The sequence below is a fragment of the Anolis carolinensis genome, unplaced genomic scaffold, assembly GCF_035594765.1.
Source record: "Anolis carolinensis isolate JA03-04 unplaced genomic scaffold, rAnoCar3.1.pri scaffold_19, whole genome shotgun sequence".
In the NCBI taxonomy this organism is placed as follows: domain Eukaryota; kingdom Metazoa; phylum Chordata; class Lepidosauria; order Squamata; family Dactyloidae; genus Anolis; species Anolis carolinensis.
In genome coordinates this window covers 1,238,781-1,253,870 of record NW_026943829.1, presented here as the reverse complement: position 1 = coordinate 1,253,870, position 15,090 = coordinate 1,238,781, and the positions used below count along the sequence as shown (strand labels likewise).

At 41.3% G+C, this 15,090-nt stretch overlaps 1 protein-coding gene across 2 annotated transcripts; it reads left to right on the top strand.

Moving 5' to 3' along the window:
* Positions 1-3,848: 3,848 nt before the first annotated feature.
* Positions 3,849-12,819, top strand: hoatz (HOATZ cilia and flagella associated protein). 2 transcript variants are annotated; one of them, XM_062966343.1, is made up of 5 exons: positions 3,849-4,099; positions 6,460-6,495; positions 7,635-7,708; positions 12,267-12,326; positions 12,769-12,819. In XM_062966343.1, the coding sequence occupies exons 1-5, from the start codon at positions 3,853-3,855 to the stop codon at positions 12,811-12,813; spliced, it is 462 nt and encodes a 153-aa protein (XP_062822413.1). In that variant the 5' UTR covers positions 3,849-3,852; the 3' UTR covers positions 12,814-12,819. The 2 variants fall into 2 exon arrangements, with proteins under 2 accessions (XP_062822413.1, XP_062822414.1); XM_062966344.1 differs by lacking the exon at positions 6,460-6,495.
* The last annotated feature ends 2,271 nt before the right edge of the window (positions 12,820-15,090 follow it).

Sequence of the window (15,090 nt, the reverse complement as noted above, 5' to 3'; positions counted from 1 at the left end):
AATAGAGTACAATAATAAATGTAATAATACCAATAGTAATAGAGTAAAATAATAAATGTACCATATATTCTCAAGTATAAGCTGACCCAAATATAAGCCAACCAGGACCCTCACCTGAGTATAAGCCGAGGGGGGCTTTTTCAGTCTTAAAAAAAGGGCTGAAAAACTAGGCTTCCTCAATTGCTCCGTATAGAGGGTGATTAGTGCAAAATCAGTGATACCACTTTAATTCAATGCTATAGTTTGGGAAAACTCTAGCAGTTTGTCAGAGAAACTTGGGAAACTACAGGGTTAGATAGCATTGAGCCATGGCTAAAGTGGTGTAGCACAGCATTCCTTCAACAGTGTAGATGCACCCTCGCTCAGCTCAGGTTTCTCTATTTGCACAAAAACAACAAAGGGATCCCGATGGGCCTGGTTGCCAGGCAGTGTAGTTAGCTGATTGACGAGGCAACAGTCACTAACAACACGGCCAGGTGAAACGGCCTACCTCCCACCTTTTTGGATGACAATTGGCCTGCAACAGCTCCATGGGGACCGAGGCCTTGGGAAACTAGAAACTTTGTACCTTGGCTCCATTGGTGATGAAGATACTTTGTGTGGACATCTTTGCAGAACCTGTGTCTTTCCATCCCTTCTCCAAAATTAAAATGAAGGAAAACGCCTCAATTTCTACTGTACTTAATATATTGTTGTTGTTGTTGTTGTTGTTGTTGTATGACACAGTAAGCAAGATAGATATGCTGGATTTCGTATTACAAATCCCAAGTCAAACACTTCCCAAGCTTCTAGGACTGTGTGATGTATTTTCGGATGATGCGCGCAGATCCCAGCCTTTTGCAGTTGGCAGATCGTAATTTTGTCAATGTCTATTGTTTCCAAATGCCGGCTGAGATCTTTTGGCATGGCACCCAATGTGCCGATCACCACCGGGACCACCTGCACTGGTTTCTGCCAGAGTCTTTGAAGTTCAATCTTGAGGTCCTGATAGTGGCTGAGTTTTTCCTGTTGTTTTTCGTCAATGCGACTGTCACCTGGGATGACAACATCAATTATTATTATTATTTTATTATGACACAGCAAACAAGATAGATATGCTGGATTTCGTATCACAAAATCACAAGTCGAACACTTCCCAAGTGTCTAGGACTGTGTGATGTATTTTCGGATGATGCGCGCAGATCCCAGCAGGGTGGCCTTTTGCAGTTAATATTATTATTATTATTATTTGAAACACAACAAGATGAGTCCACAGCAGACACTCTGCTGGCTGTTGTACTGGATTATCATCGTCATCATCTGCCTTTGGGGAGATGGAGGTGGGATACAAAAATAAAGTTGCTATTGTTGTTATTATTATCATTCATACTATGTCTTTGTGTCGAAGATGATAATAATAACTTTTTGTATCCCGCCTCCATCTCCCCAAAGGTTCTTGGGGAGGCTCACACGAAGACAACCTCGATCAACATGGATTTAAAACACAAATCAGCAAAATTAAAACATTATAGCCACATAAAACAACACCAACAGCAATTTAGAACCTGACAGTAATAATTACTGAAACTGTCCAAGAAAAATGCAAAACTAACAGATCTATTTGACAGGCAATCCCAATTAATCCCGTACTATCCCACTGCTTTGAAAATGTCATGGTTCCTCTTGACACTTCTACACTGCTATATAATCCAGAATATCAAGGCAGATAATATACATTGTTCTGCTTTGAACTGGATTGTTAAGCCATTGTATTTAACAGGGCTTGAGCATCCCGGGTTTGTTGTATCAGTGGATACTGCTGTAAATAAAGATGGGAATCCCTATTATAAATGCCAACTAAATTGGGAAGTTACTCTCCTTCTTCCATCCCAATAAATGCTGAGCTTCACCCTTAAAAAACCCAAGTCATTCTGAGTCAAAGGAAAGTTAAGAAGAAGACTGGTGCCAAAGCAGAATTAATTCGAGAGGATTAAACGGCATTTGGCAGCGTTTAGGAAGATGAAAATGTCAATGCGCCTGCTTTGTCACTGTCGTTTTAGCACTTTGGGGATTTTTTCCATTTTTAATGCATGCTCCATCATATGATCTGTACAATTGCCATCTTAAATTATAATAAAGTCTCTTGCAGTACAATAAAGGCTAGATTTATGGAATCAATCTTGTTATAGCTTTCGGGAGGGGTGGGGGTTCAAACTAGAATTTGAGCCTAGGGAATCATAGAATCCTAGCGTTGGAAGAGACTTCATGGGCCATCTAGTCCAACCTCATTCTGCCAAGAAGCAGGAAAATCGCATTCAAAGCACCCCCGACAGATGGCCACCCAGCCTCTGCTTGAAAGCCTCCAAAGAAGGCTCTGCTGCAGAGAGTTCCACTGCTGAACAGCTCTCTCTCTCTCTCTCTCTCTCTCTCTCTCACTGTGAGGAAGTTCTTCCTAATGTTCAAGTGGAATCTCCTTTCCTGAAGTTTGACGCTGTTGTTCCTCGTCCTAGCATTGAATTATTTATTATTTTATTTATTTACTACATTTATATGCCACTCTTCTCACCCCAAAGGGGACTCAGAGCGGCTTACAAATCAAATGTACATACAATATATTATTAGCATAGCACAATATAAGCATTAAATTACTATATTGTACTATATAATTTTATGGCATTATTATTAGTAATATTACATTTAATATATAATATATAATTAATATTATATTGTATTATTAATTAGTATAATATTGTACTACATTATAATATTATTTTCAATATTATAAGTACATACAATATATTGTATATTTATACATTCTTGTATATTATATATATGTACTGGCATTGAATAGCCTTGCACCTTCAAAGCCTGGCTGCTTCCTGCTTGCGGGAATCCTTTGTTTGCAGGTGTCAGCTGGTCCTGATTGTTTCCTGTCTGGATTTCCCCTGTTTTCTAGTGTTGTTCTTTATCCAGTGTCCTGATTTTAAAATACTGGGACCCATATTGTGTTCATTTTCATGGTTTCCTCCTTTCTGTTGATATTGTCCACGTGTCATCGAAGGCTTTCATGGCCGGAATCACTGGGTTGCTGTGAGTATTTCCATGGCCATGTTCCAGAAGCATTCTCTCCTGACATTTCGCCTATATTTATTGTCCATGTGCTGGTGGATTTCAATGGCTTCTCTGTGTAGCCTGAAACGACGGTTGTCAGAGTAGTCCAGCATTTCTGTCTTCTCTCATGACCGGAATCACTGGGTTGCTGTGAGTATTTCCATGGCCATGTTCCAGAAGCATTCTCTCCTGACATTTCGCCTATATTTATTGTCCATGTGCTGGTGGATTTCAATGGCTTCTCTGTGTAGCCTGAAACGACGGTTGTCAGAGTAGTCCAGCATTTCTGTCTTCTCTCATGACCGGAATCACTGGGTTGCTGTGAGTATTCCCATGGCCATGTTCCAGAAGCATTCTCTCCTGACATTTCGCCCATATTTATTGTCCATGCGCTGGTGGATTTCAATGGCTTCTCTGTGTAGCCTGAAACGACAGCTGCCAGAGTAGTAGAGCATTTCTGTCTTCTCCAATAATATTCTGCATCCAGGTTGGTTCATGAAGTGTTTTGCTATGGCTGAATTGGTCTGTTTGGGCCTTGCTGCGTTTGTTATTTAGCTTTACTTAACAACACTTGGAACTCAACGCTGTGGGATCCTGGGGGCTGTGGTTTCCATTCCCCAAACTACACGATATCATTCATGGTAGTGCGCCATGAGGCCGGCCGGCCATCTGTGGGGAGGGTTTGAGTGGCGCCTTGGCCTTCTTTCTTTCCTCTTCCTTCCTGCTTCTCTCGGTTGCCATGGAGACGCGGCCTAGGTTGCCATGGAGACGCGGCCTAGCGCGGAGGCGCCTCGGCCGCCCGCCTCCTCGCGTGAAGCCCCGTCCGAGTCGGCCTTGGTCTTCGCGGGCTCCAGCGAGCAGGACGTGGCCCTGGCCAAGACCTTCTGGGATTCGGTGACCCTCCAGCCCCACCTCGAGTCCTGCCTGGCGCCCCGGCGGGGATCCCTCCACAGCGACGCCGGGCCGGCACCCGGGTCCGGCACCGGGTCCAGGAGGCCCTCAAACGGCGGTAGTTCTGGGATTTGTATCTGGAGATTCTGGGAGTTGTAGTCCCCAAATTCTAGGATTTGTATCTGGAGATTCTGGGAGTTGTGGTCCCCAAAGGGGAAACTCTACAGCTCTCGCTTGGGTATCTTTTGAGGCTCCTTCAACTTCTCTATGGCATCCTGGGAGTTGTAGTTTGGCCAGGCAACTAGGGCAGGCCTGGGCAAATTTGGGCCCTCCAGGTGTTTTGGACTCCAACTCCCACAATCCCTAACATCCCAACAGCCAAACCCAATAAGAGCTCATGATAGGGCCTAAATTATAAATTTTTGTAAAGAGCCTTCCGAACAAATACTATGTTGAAAAGGGAAGGTTGGTAATAATATTGTAATGTAATACAATATAATACTAATTATAACACAATATAATAATATTAATTATATATTATATATTACATAGGAGCCTCTGGTGGCCTAGGGGATAAAAGCCTTGTGACTTGAAGGTTGGGTTGCTGACCTGAAGGCTGCCAGGTTCGAATCCCACGCGGGGAGAGCGCGGACGAGCTCTCTCTATCAGTTCCAGCTCCATGCGGGGACATGAGAGAAGCCTCCCACAAGGATGGTAAAACTTCAAAACATCTGGGAGTCCCCTGGGCAACGTCCTTGCAGACGGCCAATTCTCTCACTCCAGAAGCAACTCCGGTTGCTCCTGACACGAAGAGATATATATATATATATATATATATATATATATATATATATATATATCATGTAATACAATAGAGTCTCACATATATACATGTATGGAGCCCTGGTGGCGAAGTGTGTTAAAGCGCTGAGCTGCTGAACTTGCAGACCAAAAGGTCGCAGGTTCAAATCCTGGGAGCGGAGTGAGTGCCTGCTGTTAGCTCCAGCTTCTGCCAACCTAGCAGTTCGAAAACATGCAAGTGTGAGTAGATCAATAGGTACCGCTCTGGCGGGAAGGTAATAGCGTTCCATGCAGTCATGCCTATGGCCACATGACCTTGGAGGTATCTACGGACAACTCCGGCTCTTGGGCTTAGAAATGGAGATGAGTACCAACCCCCAGTCAGACATGACTGGACTTAACGTCAGGGAAAACCTTTACCTTTACTTATATACAGTAGAGTCTCACTTATCCAAGCTAAACGGGCCGGCAGAAGCTTGGATAAGCGAATATCTTGGATAATAAGGAGGGAATAAGGAAAAGCCTATTAAACATCAATTAGTTTATGATTTTACAAATTAAGGACCAAAGCATCATGTTATACAACAAATCTGACAGAAAAAGTAGTTCAATACGCAGTAATGTTATGCTGTAATTACTGTATTTACGAATTTAGCACCAAAATATCATGATATATTGAAAACATTGACTACAAAAATGGCTTGGATTATCCAGAGGCTTGGATAAGTGAGACTCTACTGTATATGCATACACACATGCATATATACATATATACAATATAATTTACAAAAATATATAATAATGTAATGTATTGTATATGCATATAATATTAATAATATTATTTTGTAATACAATATAATACTAATAATACAATATAATAATATTAATTATATATTATATATTACATGTAATATTATTAATAATATTACAATATATAGATATAGTACAATATGGTAAATTATTGCCAGTATTGTGCTATACTAATAATATAATATTGTATGTAAATTTAATTTGTAAGCCGCTCTGAGTCCCCTTCGGGGTGAGAAGGGTGGGATATAAACGTATTAAATAAATAAAATAAATAAATTATCCAAGCTTCATTTATCCAAGGTTCTATATTATCCAACACAGTCTGCCTTTTAGTAGTCAATGTTTTTGTAGTAAATGTTGCAATGTTTTGGTGCTAAATTCGTAAATACAGTAATTACTACATAACATTACTGTGTATTGAACTGCCTTTTCTGACAATTTGTTGTACAACATGATGTTTTGGTGCTTAATTCGTAAAATCATAACATAATTTGATGTTTAATAGGCTTTTCCTTAAACCCTCCTTATTATCCAAGATTTTCGCTTAACCCATGTTAAGCCAGCCCGTTTATGTTGGATAAGTGAGACTCTACTGTATTACTAATAATATTACAGTATAGTGGTATAGTACAATATACCGTAGTAATATATAATGCTAATATTGTGCAATGCTAATAATACTGTATAATTTATTGTATATACATACATATAATTTGTAAACTGCCCTGAGTCCCCTTTGGAGTGAGAAGGGCGGGATATAAACGTAGTAAGTAAACAAATAAATAAATTGAGTGATGCCTTTGCAAAAAGGTAATAATCCTCTAAGCATTTCAGTTCACTGATCTCTCATTTTTTTGGTGTTTTTAGGCAAACATGACAATTCTGCCCGGCCCTCCATCAGCAGTAAGCATCCGGCTTTGCTTTAGCAAGATGCAGTTTTGAATGTGTGCCAATATTTTAGCACGGAATTGATTGGGAAGCGAATCACGGAGGCCTCACGTTTCCCTGACGAAGGGTTTCCTTGTTGGTTTGGTGCCAAACGGCGCAGTCAGTGCTGCCATACAAACCTGGCAGTCGAAGAAGGCAATAAAGTCCTAAGATGCTACAGCGGATGGCATTGGCAGGTCACGTTTTTAATGCCTTCCTTTACATACATATGGGTGGCGCAGCGGATTAAACTGCTGAGCTGTTGAACTTGCTGACTGAAAGGTTGGCGGTTCGAATCCGGGGAGTGGGGTGAGCTCCCGCTGTTAGCCCCAGCTTCTGCCAACCCAGCAGTTCGAAAACATGCAAATATGAGTAGATCAATAGGAATTACTGATTTTCAGATGGATCTTAACACGGAAAAGCTGTTCACATATATGGTAACGGCCGCTAGGATATGTCTAGCAAAATTGTGGAAGACACAAGAAATTCCCTCAACAGAAAAATGGATTTTGAGATTATTAGATATTAAAAACATGGCTTTACTATCACAAATAATATCACAGAACAGTGCTCCAAGACAAAAGACAAATTGGTCCAAATTGAGAGTATATTTATCAAAAGAAAAAGTCAAACTTTTGTAAAATATGTTCAGAAATCACCCTAGGCCCAAAGAGGTATTTGGACGTTTGCTGGTAAACGTTCAAAACTGTGCAGAAGATCTGGAAGGAAAACTTTGTTGATTTGGGACATTTCTTTTGTTTTCTTTTTCCCGCTTACTATCTCTCTACATTCTTCAATCAATCTGTTCTTCACTTTATTACATTGTTCCCCCACTTTTTATGTATATTTAAAATCGTATATAAAAATTAAAAAAAAATAGGGGAAGGTAATGGCACTCCATGCAGTCATGCCAAGTGACCACACAACCTTGGAGGTGTCTATGGACAATGCCGGCTCTTCGGCTTAGAAATGGAGATGAGCACCAACCCCCGGAGTTCTGTTTCTTCTGTTTCTTAGTCTCTTTCTGTGCTGTTTTTTGCCTGGCATTGATAAACAACTTCATTTATCTTGATATCATTGATTGAGCATTTCCCCCTAATTCTTGTTTGATTTAGGAAGAGATGAAGAGAGAAAACTGGGAGCAATCCAAGCTGAGAAGAACGCCATGAAAGAGCAGTACCTGAAGAAGGTGAGATTGGTTTCCTTGTTCGTGGGAATCTGGCCCAAGCCATTTTGCTGCCCGAGGCAGAGCATCAGATACAAATGAAGCCTCTTAGACAAGTCAAATTATCATAATATGTGAGTCAAGAAATCTTCCTTAGTGCTTATTTGTCTTCATAGCTTAAAAATACAATCAAAATATATGAAATAACTACCAATATGCTGACATTTGTGACACCCAGAAAGGGCTTCAGTCTGAATTTGTGTATCAGCGTATGCATCTCTTTACTTATCCGTTGTGAAGAATGTTTGCAAGGGAGTGTCTGGAGTCATGAAATGGAGCCTGCTTTCTCCCAAAGGCTTTCTAGCTGATTATCTCTTCCAGAAACGGAATTGAGATAATTGAATGGTATTATAAATCTGCGGGGGAGAGGAAGACATCCAAGTGGCCTGAGTCGGAGGCATAAAATTAAAAAGAAAGGCACGGCCTCGTATTGCAGGAGGGCTTTGGAAGGGAAAAAAGTCTTCTTTTGATCCCTCCCGGCTGCGTTGTGTGTATAAATCAGTGTTTTCAACCACCGCCCTATTCCTCAGGCGGTGTTTTGGGGCCAGAAATATGTTCCGCCAAGGAAGCCCAACACCACCTAGCAACAAGCGATTCCTAATTACGGATAAGACTGTATGAGAATAATAGTGGTTCTTGTGGCACCTTAAAGATGAATGAACTTTTTATTTATTTTCAACTGGGACTCCTTTAAGATGAAAGTCCCCATGTGGTACACAGCGGAGGTAGATAGATAGATAGATAGATAGATAGATAGATAGATAGATAGATAGATAGACTGAGAGACTGAGAGACTAATAGAAATAAATAGAGAGAATGATGGAAGATAATAATAATAATAATAATAATAATAATATCGGCACATTGGGTGCCGTGCCAAAAGATCTCAGCCGGCATTTGGAAACAATAGAAATTGACAAAATTACGATCTGTCAACTGCAAAAGGCCACCCTGCTGGGATCTGCGCGCATCATCCGAAAATACATCACACAGTCCTAGACACTTGGGAAGTGTTCGATTTGTGATTTTGTGATACGAAATCCAGCATATCTATCTTGTTTGCTGTGACATAATAAAATAATAATAATATAATCTCATTTGCTGTGTCATACTCTGTCTTTATGTCAATAATAATAATAATAATCCGGGCCAGCAAACACCTCCCAACAGTGGATTCCTCCAGGCAGGAAGTAGCCAGGCTTTGAAGCTGCAAGGCTTTTCAGTGCTAATCAAGGTGGCCAATTGCAACATTCTCCCACCCTGGACACTATTCCACAGATATATAAACCCAACTTGCCTGGTTTCCAACAGATCTCACAAACTCCGAGGATGCCTGCAATAGATGCAGGTGAAACGTCAGGAGAGAATGCTTCGGGAATATGGCCAGACAGCCTGGAAAACACACAGCAACCCAATAATTTATTTATTTATTTTGTGTCAAAAGCATTGCATAATAATAACAACTTTTATTTATATCTTGCCCTCTCTCCAAAAGGACTTGCGGCAGCTAGTGATAGTGAAAGAGAGTGATAGGGATAGATAGATGGTGATAGAAAGAGAGCTAGTGATAGAGTTGGATAGATAGATAGATAGATAGATAGATAGATAGATAGATAGATAGATAGATAGATAGATAGATGGTCCATGCCTTAGTTACCTCTAGACTGGACTACTGTAATGCGCTCTACGTGGGGCTTCCCTTGAAGACGGCCCGGAAGTTACAGCTGGTCCAACGTTCGGCCGCCAGACTAATAACGGGGGCGAGTTACAGGGAGAGATCTACTCCCCTGTTTAAGGAGCTCCACTGGCTGCCGTTCATCTTCCGGTCCCAATTCAAGGTGCAGACCATCATTTATAAAGCCCTAAACGGTTTGGGACCCGCCTACCTTCGTGACCGTATCTCCTACCATAAACCTGCCAGATCTCTCCGATCATCAGGGGAGGCCCTCCTGTCGCCACTACCTATATCTCAGGCCCGCCTTGTAGGAACAAGGGAGAGGGCCTTTTCTGCTGTGGCCCCCCGCTTGTGGAACTCGCTGCCCATTGAAATCAGGCAAGCCCCCACCCTTTTAGCCTTCAGGAAAGATTTAAAAACATGGCTCTTCCGGTGCGCTTTCGGAGAGTAAATGTTCTTTGCTACTCCCCCCAATATTTATCCTCTAGACTGGTTCACTATCTGACGTCCCTGTCCCTCGAGGTTTTTATTCTGATCCCTTTCTCACCCAGAGTTTTTAATTTTTAATCTAGTTTTTTAACTGTAGTGTTCATGCGGCCCGCCCTTGTTATACTGCTGTTTTGATCTTATGTTGTACTGTTTATTTTATGTATTGTATTATTTAATTGCATTATGATATGGTTATATTGTATTGTCCTGGGCATGGCCCCATGTAAGCCGCCCCGAGTCCCCATTGGGGAGATGGTGGCGGGGTATAAATAAAGTTTTATTATTATTATTATTATTATTATTATTATTATTATTATTATTATTATAGATAGATAGATAGATAGATAGATTGTGAGAGAAGTAGAGAGGTTCCATATGTTCCCAAAGCTCCTAGAGTATATAGAGGGCATTTCCATCAAATTAAAATTTTGCATAAAAATCCTCTTTTGCCTCTAGATGCCTTTTAGAGACATTTCCGCCCCATTTGGGGCCCATCCTTGTTTTTGTTTTTTTACTGGTTGGGAGCACATCAGTTATGGGATTAACCAGGAAATCAACTGTGTTTTATTTTTGTGAAGAAAGACCATATTGCTTCATTAACCCCTGAAATGCTCTCAGCATATTTGGCATCAATGTGCCAAGACTGCGAAGACGAAGACAAGCCATTCTCTAGTTAAACGAACCACAGAGTCTCTAGAACCACAGAGTATCCTGCCTCTTAACTAGAGAGCGTTGCAGCAATTTTTAGTATTTCACCCCCCTTCCCTTTAACATAAAACACTTTCTGTATTAATCCCGGGAAGGCAGCCAAAGGGGATGAAAAGTGCTGAGGTTTGCAGACGGGTTTCTTTTCTTTTCTTTTTGCTCGCTGGCATTCCTACTTATTGCAATTAATAACTGTATAATGGATTTCATCCCTTAGCAGCCCGTTGGAAATGGGATGAGTGGGAGAAACGAGTCTGTTCTCCTATTATTATTATATTATTTTATGAAATAACTCTGTGGCATTGAGACTGGTCAGCTTTGGGCATCATAGGTTGCTAGTTAGTTTTGCCTGGGAAATTATTCTATAGAGTTATAGAAGATATTGATCAGTTCACCTCCTTCTCAGTAGAAGCAATTCTCCCGTGTACATTTTGGTTTAATTGTTCCATATCACCTTTATACCTGGAATTAATATGTACTGTACTATGCATACATACATATACATATACAGTAGAGTCTCACTTATCCAACATTCGCTTATCCAACGTTCTGGATTATCCAATGCATTTTTGTAGTCAATGTTTTCAATACATCGTGATATTTTTGTGCTAAATTTGTAAATACTGCATATTGAACTACTTTTTCTGTCAAATTTGTTGTATAACATGATGTTTTGGTGTTTAATTTGTAAAATCATAACCTAATTTGATGTTTAATAGCCTTCTCCTTAATCTTTCCTTGTTATCCAATGTATTCGCTTATCCAATGTTCTGCCGGCCCGTTTATGTTGGCTAAGTGAGACTCTACTGTATATATATACACAATGCAAATGGTTCAAGTGGTGTTTATTGGTGTTACAGCCCATAGAGAAAAGAATTTAGTTAGGTTGCTGTGAGTTTTCCGGGCTGTGTGGCCATGTTCCAGAAGCATTCTCTCCTGATGTTTCGCCCCCCATCTATGGCAGGCATCCTCAGAGTTGTGAGGTCTGTTGGAAACTAGGCAAGTGGGGTTTATATATCTGTAAAATAATGTCCAGGGTGTGAGAAAGCACTCTTGTGAATGTTGCCATTGGCCATCTTGATTAGCACTGAAAAGCCTTGCAGCTTCAAAGCCTGGCTGCTTCCTGCCTGGAGGAATCCATTGTTGGGAGGTGTTCGCTGGCCCTGATGATGATGATGATTATTATTATTATTATTATTATAATTATTATTATTGACACAATAAGGCAAGTGTGAATGTTGCCATTGGCCACCTTGATTAGTATTGAATAGCCTTGCAGCTTCAAAGCCTGGTTGCTTTCTGCCTGGGAGGAATCCTTTGTTGGGCAGTGTTAGCTGGCCCTGATGGTTGTCTGTCTGGAATTCCCCTGTTTTCTGAGTGTTGTTCATAATTTACTGTCCTGATTGCATATAGAACACAGTTCTATAAAAGATACATATTAAAATATCTTTCTATAAAATACATATTAAATAAACAGAGTCTAAAAACACACATAAAATTATCCAAAGTCACAAAGGCGATGTTAAGAGAAATAAATCCTATTGGCAGGAATGGCTTACATCCCTTCAGCTGATTGAAACTACTGTGAAAGGAGTCCACAGATTCGTTTCTGTTCGTTTCAGTATCGTAAACGTGTTGCATTGTGTTTTTTAGGCAAAGAAGAGGGAGGAGATTATTGCCTTGCTGAGAAAGCAACGGGAAGAAAGGTTGACGGTGAGACAGAGGATTAATTTGTTCTCTCGTACTTTCTTTGAGCTCCGCCGAGGGAGGCGAGAGCATACACAACGCAACGGAAGAAACTGTAGTCGCAGAGATGGCCGCATTAGCCTGGGCGCAAAGGAATCCAGAGACTAACTGGTTTATGCGCTTGCAGACTCCGCTAATGCTTAGTTTGGCTTTGTGGGTAGCCACAATGGGATGTGTGCGTACGCAAAGCGGAGCGCTCTACCCTCAAGTGAGTCTCGGCTATTCCGGTCTGTGGAAAACTTTGACGAAGGCATGGATTTAAAGCTCTATTTAAAGGAGATCGCCATGCGTGCTGTTTATAAAAAGCCGACGAGTAGCAGGTGTGAATGGTCCATTTTTGGGAGAAAGCGAGAGGAAAGAGTGGGTGGCTTCAGAGATTTAAAAAAAAATAACTCTGCTTATTTTGCAGAAGGAGGCTCATCTGAACAGGCCGACCAAAATGCAGGAAAGGTAACAGAACCGAAGGGGCTTTCTTTGAACGAATTTCTATTTGTGTAAATCAGAAATTATTTGAGGACACTCAACAAGTGTTCAGACTCTTCTAAGGCTCCAAATGAATAGTTAGAAATGCAAAATGAAGTCAACATGAGGCTATGTTGTTCCACAGCCTTAAGCTTGACTCAGTGTTCACGCATTCTATTTGCAAGCATCACTGCAATCGGCCTAATTGAAACGAAGCAAGAGGGCAATGAGAATAAGATTGGATGGCTTTGAAAGCCCCGTCTTTTGCAGACTAGTTTTCTGGGAAAGCAGCCTTGGCACCTCACCCTCCTTGACTCAGCAGTTTCCTTCCTTTTAATGTAGTCGAGGACTGCATTGATCTCAGATAATGTCACTAGGTCTTGCGCAAAAACGCACACTTCGGACCAACTTGTTGCGATAGTTAAGCCCCCCCCCCTTTTTAAAATAAGGCTGGGATTCTTTTATATACTGCCATATAAAATCCAGATTATCTGCTTTGAACTGAATATATAGAAGTGTCAACTATAATACAGTTCAAAGCAAATAATGTGAATCATCTGGATTATATGGCAGTGTAGAAGGGGCCACACTGTCTCCTCAGAGTCCATTGGAGGTTCCTCCTTTGGAGGCTTTTAAGCAGAGGCTGGCCATCTTTCCATAGGGCTTTGATTGTGCTATTCCTGCAGGGCAGGGGAGAGCTGGACTGGATGCCTCTCGGGGTTTCTTCGAAGTCTGTGTTCCTATGATTCTATGACAGGCAGACCATCCTTTGGGAGGGCTTTGATGGTGTCCCTCCTGGCACAATAACTTTGGACTGGATGGCCCTTGGAGTCTCTTCATAGTCTATGATCCTTTGAGTCTATGACAGGCTGGCTATCAGTTGGGAGGGCTTTGATTATGTCCTTCCTGGCGGAATGGTGTTAGACTGGATGACCCTTGGGGTCTCTTCCAAGTTTATGATCCTTTGAGTCTATGACAGGCTGGTCATCTGTCAGGGCTCTGATTATATCCTTCCTGGCGGAATGGGATTGGAGTGGATGGCCCTTGGGGTCTCTTCCAAGTCTATAATCTTATGATTCTATGACAGTAGGCCATCTGTTGCAAGGGTTTTGATGGTGTACTTCCTGGCAGAATGGGGTTAGACTGGATAGCCTTTGGAGTCTCTTCCAAGTCTGCTCCTATGATTCAGTGATAGGCTGGCCATCTGTTGCAAGGGCTTTGATGGTGTCCTTCCTAGCAGAATGGGGTTAGACTGGATGGCCCTTGGGGTCTTTTCCAAGTCTATGATCTTAAGCCTTTGCGGGATCTACTTTAGCAGACACAACGACACACAAAAGCTTTTGTTGGGTTTTAAGACCCTTCAAAGTTCTGTTGCAGTTTAACATGGCTATCCCTGAAAATCTTCATAACTGAGTTTGGAAACTATTTGTATGTCAATCTTTACATATCACAGACGTATGCGACAGATGGCTCTCCGTCCTTTCTGGGCATTTTCTCGTAGACACTCCCTTGGTTGCCCCTCCGGCTAAATATAGCCAAGACCGAACAGTCCCCTTCCTGTTCTGTTTCTCCCCCCTTGGAAATGGCCTCCCCCTTTCCCTCCTTCTCATGAGATCTTGGAGGTCTGAGACGACACTGTCAATGGGCGGCATTGACATGTTGGAAAAAGCAGCTGTGGCTTGAGAGTGTCCCCTGAATGGGAGGGTCAGCACCAAACAAGACTGTGGTTTCAATTGGGTCTCGAATACAAAGATAATCCCTTATTTAATGTTGTTTTGATATTATTATTATTATTATTATTATTATTATTATTATTATTATTATCCTGTTTTGCATTTTATGCCATCTCAGCCTTATCATAAGTCACTTTGGAGGAAAGGCAAGATGTGTTTGTGTGTGTGTATATATATATATATATATATATACAGTAGAGTCTCACTTATCCAAGGTTCTGGATTATCCAACGTATTTCTGTAGACAATGTATTATTGTATTTACGAATTTAGCACCAAAATATCACGATATATTGAAAATAAATCTATTTAGGGTCAATCAACACAGGCATAAAAACCTAGACTCATTCTAAACTAAACTTCCATCCTTAGCTCCCTAGAATCATAGAATCATAGAATAGCAGAGTTGGAAGAGACCTCATGGGCCATCCAGTCCAACCCCCTGCCAAGAAGCAGGAAATCTCATTCAAAGCACCCCCGACAGATGGCCATCCAGCCTCTGCTTAAAAGCCTCCACCACACTCCAGAGCAGAGAG

Excerpts from the sequence above, each read along its gene's own strand:
- hoatz (XM_062966343.1), top strand. The coding sequence starts at position 3,853 with ATGGAGACGCGGCCTAGCGCGGAGGCGCCTCGGCCGCCCGCCTCCTCG. Across the intron at positions 4,100-6,459 it reads CAGGAGGCCCTCAAACGGCG|GCAAACATGACAATTCTGCC; the intron begins GTAGTTCTGGGA and ends TGGTGTTTTTAG. Across the intron at positions 12,327-12,768 it reads AACGGGAAGAAAGGTTGACG|AAGGAGGCTCATCTGAACAG; the intron begins GTGAGACAGAGG and ends CTTATTTTGCAG.